The sequence below is a fragment of the Heteronotia binoei genome, chromosome 13, assembly GCF_032191835.1.
Source record: "Heteronotia binoei isolate CCM8104 ecotype False Entrance Well chromosome 13, APGP_CSIRO_Hbin_v1, whole genome shotgun sequence".
Classification (NCBI taxonomy): domain Eukaryota; kingdom Metazoa; phylum Chordata; class Lepidosauria; order Squamata; family Gekkonidae; genus Heteronotia; species Heteronotia binoei.
The window spans coordinates 29,681,212-29,698,391 of NC_083235.1; the positions used below are offsets into that span (position 1 = coordinate 29,681,212).

At 44.5% G+C, this 17,180-nt stretch overlaps 2 protein-coding genes across 3 annotated transcripts in view; both read right to left on the minus strand.

Moving 5' to 3' along the window:
• The window catches only part of HOXC12 (homeobox C12), an 88,268-nt gene that overhangs the window by 15,685 nt on the left and 55,403 nt on the right, over window positions 1-17,180 (minus strand). The window lies entirely within an intron of this gene.
• HOXC8 (homeobox C8) lies at window positions 1,629-15,948 on the minus strand. Of its 2 annotated transcripts, XM_060251978.1 has the most exons (3): window positions 15,171-15,948; window positions 13,104-13,165; window positions 3,027-3,473 (listed from the first exon to the last, which is right to left on the minus strand). In XM_060251978.1, the coding sequence occupies exons 1-3, from the start codon at window positions 15,727-15,729 to the stop codon at window positions 3,207-3,209; spliced, it is 888 nt and encodes a 295-aa protein (XP_060107961.1). In that variant the 5' UTR covers window positions 15,730-15,948; the 3' UTR covers window positions 3,027-3,206. The 2 variants fall into 2 exon arrangements, with proteins under 2 accessions (XP_060107960.1, XP_060107961.1); XM_060251977.1 differs by lacking the exons at window positions 13,104-13,165; window positions 15,171-15,948 and adding an exon at window positions 5,110-6,011 and having other exon boundaries at window positions 1,629-3,499.

A 17,180-nucleotide genomic window follows, 5' to 3' on the forward strand; every position in this document is an offset into this window, starting at 1 on the left:
CGAAATGGAATTCCGAGAGGAGCTTCCTATAGCCAAGATCACTGGAAGTCTCCATTGCAAAATAAAGAAATGGAAGGTATTCTTTGGACTTGGGAAAGCCGGCTTAGCTGCACGCAACCTGCGCCAGGACTGCAGCGTTTTCAGGTCCTTGAGTTCCTTAAGATATCTCAAGAAACACCTGGCTACAATATCCTTAATGTGCCAGAGTGTTCAGAGTGCGGGCCGGAATTCTGAAGCCAAACACAAGCATTTAGCTGGAATATTTTAAGGCCCTGAAATACATAGATGTATGCCCCGGCCATGCACACACCCACAGAGTTGTATACACATATGTGTGTATGGACACACGACTGTATAGACATACATGGACACGCCTAACGGAAATATAGACCACTTTATCCACCCCACCCCCTTATATAGTGTTCTCCTCTAATCTTCAGCGTTTCTGTCTCTCTCGTTGTGTCTGTGTGTCTCTTTCTTTTACACGTACATACATACCTCACATTTATAGATTAAAAAAATATTTCAGAATCCCCATTCGGAGATTAAGAAGGCTCCCAACACCCCAGACTCTTGTCCAGATTCAGTTTACTAAGCTAGAATGTATTTTAGGAATTCTGACAGGTCTTATCTGGGGGTATCACTGTAAACAACCTGTCAATTTCCATACCAACTGCCTACGTGGGATGCAGTCCATTTCTCAGCACACCAGATACGAGAATACCCCTTCCCCCTCAAAAAGCACATATAAAAGGCACTACAGAATAACATCCTGTCCTAAAGGCTGCGTGTCTGTGGATCACATGGTGGGAAAATAACACTATTCTTACAGTTCACGCTCAGTGTTCCAGTGCAACCCAAGTATGGCTTTTGCCAAGACTCCTCCATAGCAAAATGCATTTTCCTGCCTCTTATGTCACCTACTTCCAGTACCCCAATGGCATTATAAGGGAGACCTGTAAATGGTTGATTCCCTTCGAGCAATTTACATTACCTTCCGCCAGGAATACAGAGAGACACCTTGTAAAATATCAAATATTGCCAGGGGATAAGCCAGCCTAGTGAATGCCATAGCTAGGGAGGCATGTATTTTAAGCATGCTGATTTTTGTTTAATCCAAGAGGAGGTAAGGTGGGGAGGGAGAGAAAGAAGAAGACGCATCTACCTATTCCATAGCTACTGAAGGATAATGGTGAAGGCGCCATAGTAATTTGGAGGGCGTCAGCAAAATATGGGATGGGTGGCTGAGTAATCGGGGAATCCCTAGGAGGGAATAATTCCATCCTGTAGCCATGTGCAGGTCCTTGCATTGTCTGCAATACTCAAAGATCTCTTCATAACACCAGCCATGGATAAGTAGGAATGATCTTGATTTCCCTCTCTCCTCTTTTGTTTACACAGTTGCTGTCGAGATAACAAACCAGAAGACACCTCCTATTCCACTGATTTCCATAGATTTTGCTTCCCAATTCATTCAGTTCAGGACCTTCATCCTGTGAATGCGTTAATACCGCTGCCTGGGTTTTAACCATTTCGAACACTCCTGTAACTTGAACGTTTGAATTGTTCTCAGCCAGTGGAGTTTATGAGCCCCAGAAATTGTCCAGCTTAAAAAAAAAACAACACGATTTTTTGGGCTTCTTTTTATTGTTTATTTACGTAATGTCTCACGTATACAATACAAATCCACGGTTGCCAGAACTGGCTTTTCTGGCAGAAATTGCTACATTCAGAGCTTGGAACACGCAGAGAACTATGGTGTACATAAAACAAATGACATTTTTTTCTTTTCTTTTCTTTTCTTTTTTGTAATTCGAGCATGTTGCATTAACAGATAAGTCAAGACAAATAGATAACTATACATTCAGTGCAATTGAAGTCCTAAACTACATTATAAGCACAATAAAATAATACAATACTGTGCGTTCTTATCTAGGCAGTTTCAGTTGTTGGGAAACAAATTTACCTCTTTTTTCCAAGAAAAAAAAATCATAAGCAGCAACATACGACAACAAAACCGCGTTACAAATACTTTCGAAGCATGACTCCTTCTATAGGTAGTGATAAGATACATTACGATGTGGGGTGGTTCTTTTTCTGTATTTTTTTTTATTACTACTTATTATTCTTAATTGCTGCTACTTAGTAGCTTGCATTGGGGCATTACACTCCTCTCTTTTTGAAAAAGTGATTTCCACCAAGTTTATTTTCCCCCTCCCGTCTGTGTAAGCCCCCACTTTGTTGCTAACAGAGTATTATTGCAGGTTTCCCATTAGGTAGTATGTTAAGAATTTCGAGCGCTCACACCGAGTCCTATAAGTAAACAACGCCCATAGGAAATCATTCCATGGGTCCACGTTCTTCGCAGTTCTCCTATGCAGTTTTACTCAGAAGTAAGCCCCCTCCTTCCCTTGATTAGGGTGGGCTTTCCTTCCAGGTGAAGAAGCATTGGAGTCGCAGCTTTTGCCTGCCATATAACAGGACAATATAATAGGTAGACTGTATGTACAGATATATTCATAGATAACTAGTAAGCATGTGGATCTGTCTTCAGGCACATGTCAAGCCTCTGTTCTCCCCCCCGCCCCCTCCCGCTCCCAAATTGTCCTTCAGTAGGTACATATTGAGAGCTAAAAGTTAAAAATAAAATCATAGAAGGACCTTAATGTGGAAGAATGTATAGGTAGATAGTTTTTTTTTTTAAGACTAAGCATAAAGCATTATGATTCACCCCCCCCCCCCCAACCCCCATGGCATGATTAAACTTGGGGAGGAAACAAGGTCGAGAAGAAACAGGAATCACCCCCACTTCCGAACAAATACATCAGAGCATTTGTGGTTTAGAGTTAGAACAGAGCAAGAAGTGAAAAGGGGGTGGGGTCATTGCTGGTGGTGATGATCGTAAGGTCCACTTCTTTGCAAATAGGTAATGCTGAGTTCGGACTGGGCTCATGTCAACCCAGTTCTATATTTATTTTATTGAAAGCCAAAGAAGGGGGTGGTGGATTGCTGCTATAGGATGGGGGGGGGGGGAACCTAGGGGAAGTTCGATGACAATAAAAGAAGGAGTTCTACAACTGTTTGACAGGTAGTTACTGTTGTGTGTGAGTCTCTCCATTCTATACTCTATAAAAGCGAATGACCGTCGTAAACATCTCGATTTATCATCTGCCATAAAACTGAGGACTTCAAGGAGCTGAGAGGGATCAGTCCTTGCTTTCTTCTTTCTCCTCTTCTTCTTTCTCCTCTTCCTCGTTGCCTTCCTCCTCCGCTTTCTCTTCTTCCCTGGCCCCGGGGAGTTTATCTTTGTTGTTTTCTTTCTTCCATTTCATCCTCCGGTTCTGGAACCATATCTTTACCTGCCTCTCTGTCAGTCCCAGGGCGTGAGAGACCTCGATGCGCCGCTTCCGTGTTAAATAGGGGTTGAAGAGGAACTCTTTCTCTAGCTCCAGGGTTTGATACCGGCTGTAAGTCTGCCTGCCACTGCGCCTTCCAGGAGCTGGGGACGGGGTGGGGGGAGGACAGCAGCAGCAACAACAACAAAAAAGAACTTGTTAGGTTCTCTTTCCCCTTTTGCTTTGATTCTGTCTTCTCCCCACCGAAGAAAGCTAGCCACTTTCTCCCTCGGTCACCCCCAGTCCCACAACCTTCCTAGCATTCCAACAGTCCAATAAAAGAAACCATTCCCTTTAAATAGTAGTGCCAGAGCAGCCATGCCTCCATGCAGCCTCCCATCCACCCCCTCCTCGCAATATTTACTTTTTAACCTCCTGATGCAAATCTCATTCTTTGAAATACAGCCCCCTCGATTCTAAGTCTGGGTCGGTAGCCCTCAAGATAAGAGATTTCCCTGCCACTATTTTGGTGTTTGTTTTTAAATATAGACTACGCTTCTGCTTTCGGAGGGAGGTTGCCTTTTGATGCATCCATACGTATGGCTGCAGAAAGCCCTACATATAAACACTGAGAAGGTACCCCCAATCCCTCCCAAATATGATGTTGTTCTATATAATAAGCATGCTATGATATCCTGTATCTCTGTGCATATGAGTATGTGCACACATACCTCGGCGTGTATATGAGTAGATGTATACACGCACATATGCATATATACAGAAATACATATAGTACTCTAGTAGCACCCCACATAAATACTACCATATCAGTTTTTCCTACTGGGGAAGGGTCTGGCTTACAAAAGCAACTTTTAAACCCTTTTACTACTCGCTTCTGTCTCTTCTTCGGAGCTTTCACGGGCCCCATCCCAGCCTTGTTTACAGGGCAGCTGTGCTCTAAAGAAGGAACTGGGTTCTAAAGAAGGCTAATCTCCCACTTCAAATAACTTACCCTTTATGTGAATAAACAAACCTTCTAAGCAAAGGCAGTGAAAGTTGTTCTGGGGAAGTATTATAGCATTGAAAGTGCTGCCTTAAGCAAAGTCGAGGTCAATCAATTGCATAGTATTATGTTATGTATATTATTGAAATGACTATTTTTCTTTTCTTCCTCGTGCAGAACAGTCTAGGGTTACCTCCCTCTTTTTCCATTTTTTTTAAATACCCCGCCAAGTTGTCCTTTCAAGTTTAATCTTTTAATTTCGAGGATCTCTCAAAATATCCTAAATGGTCTTTAGCAAAGTATACAAACGTCCCCCCCTTCCCCAAATCCTCACACCTTTTAAACTCAAGACGTCAAGCGGTTTAAGAAAAGCTGTATGACATTTTTTTTGGGGGGGGGGGGGGAGGCAGCGTATTATGAACATGCTAATAACCTCGTGGGAGCTGTATCTTATTGCTCTCCTCGAGGCAAGCCATTAAAAAAAAGTTTTACTTTATTGTGATTTAAACCCAGAAATCACCTTCCTGGCTTCCTAAACCAACTGCAGCCTTGTTTACTTTTTTTAAAAAGGACACCCCCCCCCCTCGCAACAGGAAGCAGAAACATTATTACAATCAAACCTTCTCTCTGTCTTTCTCTGTCTCCCCAAATACAAAACATATCCCCCACCATTCCCCACCCCCTCTTTTTCCTTCCTGCTTAAACATTTTAAAAAAATCAAACACATTTAAAGAAGAAGGAAGAACAAAAAAGAAGAAGAAAGATCCTAACCGTGAGGTCTCATCCATGGGAACATGAGGCTGGGCGAAGAATTTTGATTTAAATGCCCTTGTCCCTCGCTAGAGTTACTGTTGGAAGAGGATTTACAGTCAGGATATTGTACCACGGCTGCCTCTTGCTGGGCACCATAAAGCGATTGCCTTGGTAGGGCTTCGTATCCATAGAATTTGGAAGCGTCGCCGTGGCACGCCAGAGCGCAAGGGTTTTGCTGGTATCCCGAGTTCGAAATGCTGGAGGTTCCGTGGTGGAAGAACTCTTGGACGTGGTGTGACGGGTGTTGGAAGCTGGGAGCCGTGGTGCCCGGACCGTACACGAGAGCATGGCTCCTGCTCACACTTTGTGGAAATCTGCAGTCGTAGTAAGTTGGTTCCAGGGACTCGCCGCCTTTGTACTTGGAGAAAAGAGGATTTACAAAGTAGGAACTCATGGCTTTCGCATGAAAAGAAGGAAAAGAAGCCAAGCTCTTAAAAAAAAAAAAAGTCTTTAATGCTCTAAGAGATCAGTGCTAAGGACTCTCGCTCTCCCCTCTCCCTGGACTCTGGAAAGTCCTGGTTAGTGGCTGATTGTGGTTTTTTGTTTTTTTTTTAATGCGCGCTCTCTCAAAGACGTTTCATAGTGGCTGAGTGGGTATGGCTGCTTATGCCTAATGCTCTTGACTTCTCTTATATCCGTCGATAGGTAGAGCTCTCTCTCAGTTTCTCTTACTTGTTCCCTTCCCTTTAACACCACAGGCAAATTCCTCAAAATCCCGGTGGTGAGGCTCTCTCTCTCTCTCTCACTCACACACACACACGCGATCTGGATTCATCAATCCAGCCCAGAAAGACAGGCTAAGGGAAGAAAATGACAAGGGGAAAAATCGAGGGGTTCGAGGGGGTGACGGGGAGGTGAGAGAACCAGCTCTTCAGAAGGAGGAAAAGGGGGAAAAACACGCACGCACGCACACACCCACCCACCCACCCACCCACCCTCGTAGCTGGTGAATGAAACAGGGTTATGAAAGGTGCGCAGTAATACCCTTAGGTGCTCTTCTCTCCCCCCCCCCTTTTCCTATGCAACGGAGCCTCTTCACTTATCTGAGCAAATGCATGCGCCGGCGAGGTCAATTTAGGTTACTTCAACAGGTAATAGGTAAAAAGCAAACCCAGATCAATGATTGTGTTGGGGGGGGGGGGTGTTGTATTTTTTTAGGTGGCCCTATAAGGGGCACAGCAATGCTAACGGGACCTCCCCCACACACTACCCACCCTTCACCTCAACTATTCCAGTTATGTGACTGTTATGCAGGGAGAGGAAGTGATATAATGGAGCCAATAACCCCCCTTTAAAAAAAAAAAGTGACGAAAACAATATGGAAAGTCCATTGATTTCCCGAGGTGCTGTTCCTTTTCTGTATATTTGCCTTGAAAGAAAAATAAAATAAAAGATCTCAGGAACACTATTCTCTTTCCTTTTTTTATTGTGGGCCTGTGTGTGTGGGGGGGGGGGGGTACTCCCCTCTGCAATTCCCTGGGAGGCGTCCCTTGAAGCTGTGTCCACAGGAAACGTCTTGGTCAAGGCATAGGAAAGGAGGGCGCAGGATATTCTGATATCTCTCCCCCAGTTGCTATTACTTAAATGCGGCAGAATTTTTCCACATGTGTGTGTGTGTGTGTGTGTGTGTCTGTGTGTGTTATTCATGTAATGGGGAGAAGCCAGCTCGGTTCCAGCCTCTACTTTTCTAACTCTGGAGTGACCATTGACTGAAACCATTTTTTACGACCGCGTCCAGGGAGAGTTCGGGGCCATTAAACAGAAACCTCAAAGCCCAGGAGCCGTTTCTTTTTTGTAAAGTTCGCAAATTAATATTTCCTGAACCGCTTTTTGGAAGCTTCTGAAACCTGACAAAAAAATCAAGCTCACTTCTATAAATTAAGTGTCCGCCAGGCCCCTTCGTAAACTCATCAGGACCCCCCCTCCCCTTGGAAATCTCTTCTAGGGTTTCTCCCCTCTCCACCCCCCACCCCCCCAGTAGCAAGTAAATGAATTTCATCGGGTGAAACAGACCCAGGCTGAGGAAATCCCCACTGTTAGGAAGTCTGCAAAATCGTAAAACACTCTTCGGAATAAATCTGTGGGCCCAGGACTTCTCTGTTTTCCTCTCAGCCTCTCTGCCCCTCGTGAACCAGCCTTAACTTCTACGTTCTCCTGTGCCCACGTTGGGCGATAACAAAGCTCAAATCTGCCATTCAGTTGGATTTTTTCCTCCTTAGCAAAAGGAGGGAAAGGCCTTTTTCGCCCAGCTCACCAAAAGAAATAGGATCTCTCTTTCCAAAGGATTTCAAAAATTAGACTTCCTAAGATTTCACCCCACCCCATCCCCGAAACACAGAGAGAGCTGTTGATGGCCCCTCCCTCGCCTTCTTTCTGTTTTGCGTTTTAGAAATGCAATTTTAAAAGGTCACACTCACATTGAAAATGAAATTATGGTCCTTTTAGTCTCTCTTTAAAAAGAAAGGGGGGGGAACTGGCTTGCCAAAGGGGAAAACGAGGAAATGATGTAGCCAAGCTCTCCAGCTCCTAAACAAACCGCTGTAACTACTGACAGGGCTTAATTGGCAGATAAGAGTCAATGGGCTCATCGCTCAGAGTCGTTGATCAATAATGGCTCTCGAGTTTGGAAATCTAGTAGCGAGCCCTATCCCTTTTTTATTGCAACAGAGTCAGCTGGAGGAGGTAGATTCTCGTGTGTGTTGTTGACCGTGATTCAATGGATTGAGGGGAAGACAGAAAGTTGCTAAATATGCACATTTCCTATCTTCTGTACTCTGCCCCCCAAAAAACAAACCAATCCCCAAACAAAAAACCAGCACACGGGGGGTGGGGATAGCTGGTTTGTAGCATTCTAAGATTATAATACGCTATTTTAAATGTACAGAAGAGACTGTCACCCCCCCTTCCCCCCCGAAATCCATATAAAGAAAGCATTTTAATAATACCATTCCAAGAGAGACCACCATTTTGGCGTTTCAAGACGCTGGAAAAACGGCTCTTTGTTTCTGCTGGGGTTTTTTACCTATGAATAGATGTGAAGTCATGCCATTGTGCTCTATCTTCGAAAGTGTCACATGTTATTTTTTTTAAAAAATGTGCTAGACACATCACCCACATAGAGGATCTGCCAATATGTGGTTTTTGCTTAATTTTCATGTAGTAACCAGACGTAGCTTTGCTCAGAGAAAAATGGAGGTCCAGCAGATTTTGCTACTCAGCATTCATGCTCTTCACCAGCCGACGCTGCTGGACCGAAGGTCCTTCCTCCACTGCCACCCTTGCATTCCGTTTATGCACAGGGCAGGACGGTGCAAATATAATTTTGGGATGGTTTCCCCTAAGAGATTCGTTTACACTTAGCCATCGAAACGCCGGTTTGCACTCAAGTCCAGGTCTGAGGTTCGTTTGCAAGTCAACGCTAATGTAGGAGCAGGTGAGGTGACTTTATCTATATATATTTGTAGAGCTCTGCTTTTCCTTCCAATCTCCAAGAGGGGCCTAAAGGTGACAACCTGAGGTTTTGTAAAGTAAAACGGCTAATCGCCTCTAAGATTGAGCAACAGCGCCATCTTGCGCTAGTTTTTCCCAAGGCACAGGCCTTTCAAACAAAACCTTTTCGGTCAAAACAAGGAGGAAGATCTCCTAGCACTAAAATCGCCTCCCCTCCTTTTATTTTTTTGCTTTTCCCACTCCCCCTCATTCCAAGCTTTCCAGGACGTGCATCCGATTCGGCCCAAAGAGAACCGAAGGAAACCAAAATCCGGATTTTGTTCAAGACGGGCCATTCTGAGTGTAGTAGTTACATATCACCCCCGAATTAATCGATCAACCAAGGTTGCTGTTGTTTTGTTTTAATCAGCAAAAAAGGGAGATTTTGACTAGATTTTTTTAAACGTCACCCCAGCGCAATTGCTTATTTTTGGTACTCCCTCCTCTCATATACCCTCAATAACTACCCATTGTCCTAACAACGAAGCGCACATAACATGCGTGTACACACACTTACATGAATACGCCACAGAAATGTTGTAGCTTTTCTTATCTCTCCTGCCAACGGCTCCCCCCCCCCCCCCGCCCGCGCCGGGCAATGCTTTAAAAGGTTTCTCCCCTCTCCCTCCTCTGCCAAAGAGAAGGAGGGGAGGGTGGAATGAAGGGGAGTGAGGGGTTGAGCGTCTGTTGTTTGTTGCTGGTAGACAAAACATTCCAATAAGCCGGTTTCAAAGAGAAGAGCACCCATCTTATTTAGACCATAAAACAATTAAGGCCAGACGTCTAGCCGGTTCTGTGGTCCTGTTTTTGTTCCATTCTATTCAGCGCCCACAGCAGTGAGACAAACAAGAGCTGTAAAGCTGGCATTTTTGGGGCTGCGGAAATGTACCTATGGGTTGCTTTCAAAGCTGCTGTATCCTGTCTTTTTGTTGTGTGTCGTCTACAAAAGGGTCGTTTTTAAGCTGTGAATAAGAGGGCTTTCTTTTCTTTCCACCCTGAGCCAACCCTCCATCCATCCATCCATCCATCTATCTATCTATCTATCTATCTATCTATCTATCTATCTATCTATCTATCTATCTATCTATCTATCTATCTATCTATCTATCTATCTATCTATCTATCTATCTATCTATCTATCTGATCTTGGCGTGTTTACGTCATGCACACCCATTTACCCATAAGTCACGCAATGAGAATGCAACTCAGGAACACACACACAGGGACACCTGGGTCATCCGCACAGGATCTGCAGTTTGGAGAAGGAATGTGGGGGTAATGTGAGGGATTTTGCCTTTGTTCAATATATACATATCTATCTCCATGAGCCAAGCCTGCCAGATTGCTTTTCTGCAGGGTGGGGTGGGGGGATGGTCTTGTCTAAAGCTATACTGTCCCAAAACACACTTGCCTGCGAGTAAAACCCATTGGAGTCAATTGTGCACTAAAAGCTCGCCATCTTACGCACAGCTTTCTTAAACTGCCCTGGGCCTTCTTCGGAGTAAACGTGCCAAAGGAACGGACTACAGTATGGAGTCACTGCAGAGTCCGCCTGCATTTTTATACGGAAAAGCCTTGTCCATGAACTGAAACTGTATTCTGGCTTAAGACAAAGCGAGCAAGAAAGACAGAGGGGGGAGGGGGGAGACAGAAGGGGATGGGGGGAGAAAGAGAACAACGGTTTTATGGAGACAAAGGGAACATAACTTACATTCTTTTCGTCCCCATTAGCTCCAATGGGAGATCAGCCCTGTTGAAGACCGTCGGGTAGGGTGTGGGTGGATGGTGGAAAGGGGGGTGGGGTGGAGGAAGGTGAAAGAGATTGGATCTTTAGTCATCTTGAAAATGAGGTTTGTAAGAATCCCCGGGAGGGAGGGAGGGGGGCTGTTCCAAACAGGGTGAAGGATCAAAGTTAGTGAGACCCGCATCATGGTGGACCGTGTAGGTGGCGATGAGGGCAATGGGGAGAAAGGAAAGAAAAAGAGATAGGCAGGAGGAATACAAGAAGATCCTCTTCTTTTCTCTTCGCTTTCCTTCACCCTTAAGCGGACCCATGCACATAAGCTAAAAATCCGAATGGTTTGGAAATCATTATTCATTTGAGGGGGGGGGCGGGAATTCGGTTGTAATATAGGGAGGGGGCAAAGAAAGGCAAAAATAAATAAATAACTGCCGGAATATTTTTTTAAATAATTATTTCACTGTAAGACCCCACCCCAACCCCTGTCTCTTCCCAACGTCTCTTCGTCCTGAGTGCTCAATTAGGACTTTGGAAGGACCTTGCTGGATTGTGTCGACTGTAGCAAATCGCCTCCGCCCATTTTTTTAAGGGGGAGGGAACTACTACTCTTCAGTAAATTAAATAAATAAAATTACAACCCAGTATGAATGGACTCCAAACGCAGAACCTGATGGAAGAAATCAAGTTGAGGAGCAATCTCTTAACGACATCAGCAGAGATAATGGCTTCCAGGTTTTATTTATTTCTCGAGAAGGTCGGATCCGGTGGACAAAAGACCCCCTCACGCCCAGGATTACCTCGATCTGTTTATCATTAGAAAGACTTTTTACAAAACCCACACACAACCCCCCCCCCTCCAAAAAAAACCCCTCTGCTCGGTTCACTTAATTAAAGAAAGGAGACTCATAACGAGTGGTTATGGTGAAAACATCTCCCGGCGGCTCATTTGTTATGCCTTGACTTTCATTTAGCAAGCCTTGGAAAGGAACTTCGGACACTTCCACTTGCAGAAAAGGCGAAAATGCATTGTTTAAAGAGAGAGAGGGAACCCCCTCGGCTTTCCCCCTCCACTCACCCAGTGTCGCTTAACTCGTTCCTAAGCAGTACAAATATCTGATTTTTGTTGTTGTTGTTGTTGGAAGACAGTGTTAGGCTTGCCTTCGGCTGCCTGAACAAGTCAGGGAAAGCTCTTTGTGCAAAAAAAGAGTGATTTTTCTTTAAGAGGGATGGGCGGCTTCCTTAGTGCGGGTTTTTTTTTTTTAAACTTCCCTTTTTATTTTATTACCGATCCCCCTCCTTTCCTCCCCCCCCCACCAATATGTACAAAAAATGATGGATTCCTCCCCCCTTCTTTGCTCCTGCGAGGTAATTAGGCGGTGGGCCCCACTAAAGCAAGACACCAACACATTTTTGGCGCTTCATGGATAATCCGGAGAATTTCCCAATACAGTTGTCTCCGATAGATAACCAAGGTGAGAATTTTTGCTGTAAGCAAAGGTTTACCTACCACAAATATCTAATCTTGTACATATAGTTGGATTCTCGGGGGGTCATTAATTAGTACAATTAATTACCCCAGACTAAATGCGCGGCGCACAGTTGCCCTGCCTCGAAGTTCTGCTTTTACGAGCCTACCTCTGTATAGATACAGATATAGATCGGTGGACAGGGAAGGCGAGAGACAGAGGCAAAGAAAGAGAGTAAATATTCGCAGCGGAAGTTCGAGTCTTTCCCGGTTCCAACTGGCTTCCTGAAAGAAGGGATTCCACCAAGGTCCGTTCCCCCCCCTCCCCCAATGGATCCGGGATTATTATCACGACTAACTTCTATGGGTTTATCTTCAGAAGGCTTCTCCCTTTAAAAACCCAATAGATTTTCCACCACCCCCTTTTTTTGGAGGAGGGGTGATTCTTTCAGTGCAGTTTAAACAAAACAAAACAGAAAACGACACCTCGATTAAGAAACGTTTTTTTCCTCTTTTTTTTGTGTGACGTTAGCTATATACAGAAAGCTGCTCTAACACAGCAAAACATAACAGCAATACAAGAACGATTCTGTGACAATCAAAAAAGACACTAATAGGTACACCGGAAACGCTCAACACTATGACAGAAACATTGTTTGGAGCCATCGCCCCATTTTTTTTCCTCTTTCGTCTTCCTTTCCCCACGTCCCCCTCCCTCTTTCCTTTTGTACAAAAGATGCAGCCGCGACGTCATGAAATTAAAAAGAAAAAACTGGATAAATTTTAAGTTACGAAATAAAACACTAAAAAAAATTCAAGTACTTGGTTGTTTTCTGCAAAGAACAAAAATGTTTATTTTTAAAGTTGCAATTATTGTTATTATTATTATTATTATTTTAGAAAAGCACTTTCCCTTTTTGTCTTCTGCTCCAGAAACGGTTGCTGGGTTGAACTACTTCTCTAAACACTCATCAGCACACTCAACAAAAGTCAGAAGGGTCTTCGAAACCCCCAAGAAAGAGCCAAGCAGCACCTCGGTTTCCTCCTTTCACTTGGGAGGGGACTCGGCCAATTTCACTGCTGGTCTTTATTCCTCGGTTTTCTCCTGTTCATTTTCTTCATTTTTCATTCGCCTGTTCTGAACCAGATTTTGACCTGGCGCTCCGTGAGATTAAGCACCCGGCCACTTCGTAACGGCGGTCCCGTGTAAGGTACATATTGAATAAAAACTCCTTTTCCAATTCCAGCGTCTGGTACTTCGGTAGGACACCGTTTCTTCCTTGTCGAACGTGCATGGATCCAGTTTGCCACCGGATTGTCTGGAAAAGAAGAGTCGAGGGCGTTTAATATAAATCCATTATCTGGGCATCACTAACCCATCTTTATAGTTAGTTACGGAGTCCCCAAGCCATTCCTACACAATAATTATCCTTGCTTTATTAGAATAGGCGTCCCAGCTTTTTTGGCAACATGAGCTGATCATTTCTGAACTGACCTTCAGGGTTGTTTAAGGGCGTTAAGTGATTCTTTGATAGGAAGTGAGAAGGTGCCATCTACATCAATGTTGAAGGCAACCAGGCATTTATCCTTGCAGTTTAACAGCCTGAGGCTGTACCCTATTTCTGAGAATTATTATTATTATTATTTTCAGCTAAGTGACCATCGTCTTCTACAAGCTCCAGTTTAAAAACAAAAGCCGGAGCAAAAGGTTTCATAACAACACAGTGGTGCACGTGGAAACCAGCAGAAGTCATCCAAGAACATAGTCATAAAAAGTCAAAATTCCCACCACTTCACAGGCCCATAAACTCTGTTTACAACCATCACTCTCCAGTCCTCTCTCTACAACCTTCCCACTCTTGGAACCGGGTGCATTTTTATTTTTTATTTCAGTATCTGGAGAATGCCCCAGGATAGCCTTACTGGATCCAAGAACAACATTTTGTCCCCCACAATCCTCAAACACCTTCAACTAAACCGCTCGACAACTTTGTTACAGGAGAATGAACCACATTTCCCCCTAATTAACTCTTGGGTAAGATTTTTTTTTTAAAGCAGTGCATTGGTTCCTAATTCAAGGCTATCGAGCTTCATGCCTCAACCTGGGTCCCGAGTCTATGACCCTTAGGTGTCTATGTGCTTCCCCGAGCTTGCAACAGGGTAAACTGTGCCTGTCCACAAAGACACAAAAGTTAGCAGGACCAAACCAGCATTCGATCCGATTGTTAGGCCTGCAGGCGTTGTAAACACCTGGCATGGGGATGGGACGGTGGGCTTGGGGGGTGTGCATAGAAATGCACGCACACAGACGTCCATATGCACACGAATTGGCACACATTCTCGGAGGGCTGGGAGTTCCATATCTTTTGCTGGCAATGCCCGGGACTCTAGTCTTATATAGCTCAGAAACAATCACCCAGGCTAAAAAGACTTAGGTCCACTGAAATTAAGTCACCATTTCACTTATGCAGAAGAATGATGACTTTTTAAAACAGGAAGGCACAAGTCCTTTCAACGTCCTATCTGCTTTTTTTTTCTTTCCCCTTTAAAACTATGTTCAAGGGTATTTATTCTTTTGCTGCTTTCTCTGGCAAGTTGAACTGCAGTCCACTTTTTAAAAAATGGCATGGTCCCTTGCTCTTTCTTACTGAATCTCCCCCACTATCTATCAGACTCCAGTGCCTATTTGCACTTTTCCCAGCCCGATTATTTAGCATTGGATAATCTACATTAGTTTTCTTTCTCCCCCCCCCCCCATCTCCTTTCCCAGGACATTCCCGGTTGGCAAGATGTACAGATTTTATGAATCATGACGTGACTGTGGGGTTTCTGCTAGATCCCCTCTCGCCTACACACACGCGCACGTACACACACTTGAAAACATACGAATGAAAATTATTATTCCCCCCCCCCCCCCCCCCAATATCCCCCATGCTCTTGCATGAACTGCTAGCCCGGCTGGCTGTTCGAAAACTCGGAAGAATCCAAGTGTGAGCTTGGGAGGTTATGAATATTTTATCAAACCTCTGGATTCTCCCTCTGCAAGACCCCCAAATAGTCATAATTAAAAAAGAGACGACCTCCCTTCTCCTCCCGCCCCTCTCCCCCCCCCCCCCAAAAAAAACCCAGACAAAACTACAAGCAGCTCGTATGATCTTCTAAGTTAGGTTTTCTTTCTTTTCTTTTTTTTAAGCCTGTACATTTGGAGATTCCAGGCAGGGACGCCAAGAATTCTAAACAGCAAGGTAATTCCTTTTTATTGAGTACTGTGCAGGGGCGGCTGTAATGCCCTCCCGGTTGTAAACAAGAATGACTTCGACTTACTAGGGTCCAATTCGGTCTTTTCTTCTTTGTGTTTGTTGGAAGCGATGGCCTCAGATTCCGGGGAGGGAATAGTCTGCGGGGTTCTGTCCCTGAGATCTCCCGGGGATCCGTACATATAATCCGGATAACTACGTCCATCCACCGGTCCGCAGTCCCTGCGGCCGTGGAAGGCGTCGGGTTTAAGCCCGTAGTGCCGGCTGCTGGCTGGAAAACCTGGGAAGGAGACAGCGCCGGAGATAGGCTCCAGCCAAGTGCGCATATATCTGGTGTCAGCTCCAATGTGAGGCTGGTGGGTATACGGGTGGTAGACCACGGACGACTGGGAATGCACGGGAGCCCACGAAGTAGTAAAAACGGCCGGTTTGGGGGCAAAGCTGCAGGATGGAAAATCTGCACACTCCGGTACTAATCCTGAAGGTCTGGCTGCTGCGGGGTGAGAGCCAGTAGCAGGGAACCTTGATGCCAACAGTTCTTCGCTTTCATGACTAATCAAGGAATCTACATAATAGTTGCTTATGGGACCCGAAGCCGACATTGTTCCCCCCTCTTTTACATTCATAAGATTATTGTATGAACTGTATGTGTACTTTTTATCTTCTCATAGAACAATCAGGGCAGGTAATTATTTTTTCAGCCTTTCCTAGTTTGCCATTGGCTCCCGGCTCTCACGTGATTGTATTTACCCAAAAATACAGTGTAGATCAATCCGCAGGTCTTTTTTTTCCTCTCTCCCCCTCTCCGTCTCTCTTTCTATTTCCCCCCCGTCTTAAATAGCGCCTATGCGACTTGGGTTTTCATTAAAAAAAAGAAAAAAGAAAAAGACTCTTGAAATAATGCGGTTATTAGCAGCAGTTGGATCTTACGTGCCTATTCCGCTGGAAGGCGACTCGCTCGCTCCATGGCTGGCGGGCTCTGCGACTTGGTTTTTCCATAGCCCTGCAGTTAATGAGTGTGCAAGGTATCTGGCGTAGCAAGGTATCACAGGAACTATTTCTTGACGCAATTTGTCTCTGTCTGCTCGCTCGCTCGGCTTCTACAGCTTGTATTCTATAATGGATACATTGCATGGAATATCTTTAAAAGAGGAGGGAGGGGGGTCGGTTCAAGGTCCTACCAGAATTCTGCAGCTTGCTCACCCCTTCTCTCCAACTCCAACCTCATGAATGGCTATGATTATTATATTCACCTTCTCTTTTTTTCCTGAAAAAAGGACTTTTTTGAGGGGGGGATGTTATCCCTACTACGATGCACCTCGGTCAGTCTACTTAAGAGCAAGAAGTCTTGGGGGTCATGGGCTCTTCCCTCTGGCTTCTGTGTGTATGTACTTGTGTCTATTTTAAGCGTGTGTCTGTGTATTCATAGATAATCTGTTACTACTGTATGTTAATGAAGAGGTAAGGATGTACTAGGAGGAAGAGGACGACCTTGTAAAACACGAGTGGGGAAATCATAACAACAATAATAGCAACAACAAAATTGTGACTCTCATCTTTGTATTCTGGGAGAGGCTAACCTTATTCGGCAAGCAGTCGTGGATGTTTTTATGTCTTTCAATAAAATTTTTTACGAGGATCATTTGATTGTTCATAAATGTGTCGTTCATTAAATAAAACTGTTCGAGGAAGTTTTCAGTTCTAAGGCATGGCTGAGGCAGAGGAACCTTTCGCATAGGTGGAGATTAAGCTAAAGTGCTTGATTTGGGGAAGGAGTTCCCCCCCTGTTTTCCTTGGCTTCATGATCAGTGTTTTTTTTTGTTTTTTTTTAAACCCAGTAAGGTCATTGAAACTTTTTTTGTTTACCCAAAATCGATTGCAGAACTTGGCTTTTATTATTATTGTTATTATTAACTTCTCGTAGTGAAGCAAGGTGGATGGCTCTGTAGCTCACACTTTTAGAAGTCTGGAAGGCTGGTGCTCTGCAAAAAAAAGAAACCTGCAAAAGGATATACATTTCGTGCGCGCGCACACACACATGCATGCACGCACCTCAATACCCCCAAATGCGACAACA

What these genes read in the sequence shown, in the direction of transcription:
- HOXC8 (XM_060251978.1), bottom strand. Translation starts at nt 15,729, where the DNA reads ATGAATGTAAAAGAGGGGGGAACAATGTCGGCTTCGGGTCCCATAAGC. An exon ending in AAAGACCGAATTGGACCCTA is followed by an intron (nt 13,166 to 15,170) that starts GTAAGTCGAAGT and finishes CTTCTTTTCCAG; the next exon opens with ACAATCCGGTGGCAAACTGG. An exon ending in AGAAACGGTGTCCTACCGAA is followed by an intron (nt 3,474 to 13,103) that starts GTACCAGACGCT and finishes AGTGGCAGGCAG; the next exon opens with ACTTACAGCCGGTATCAAAC.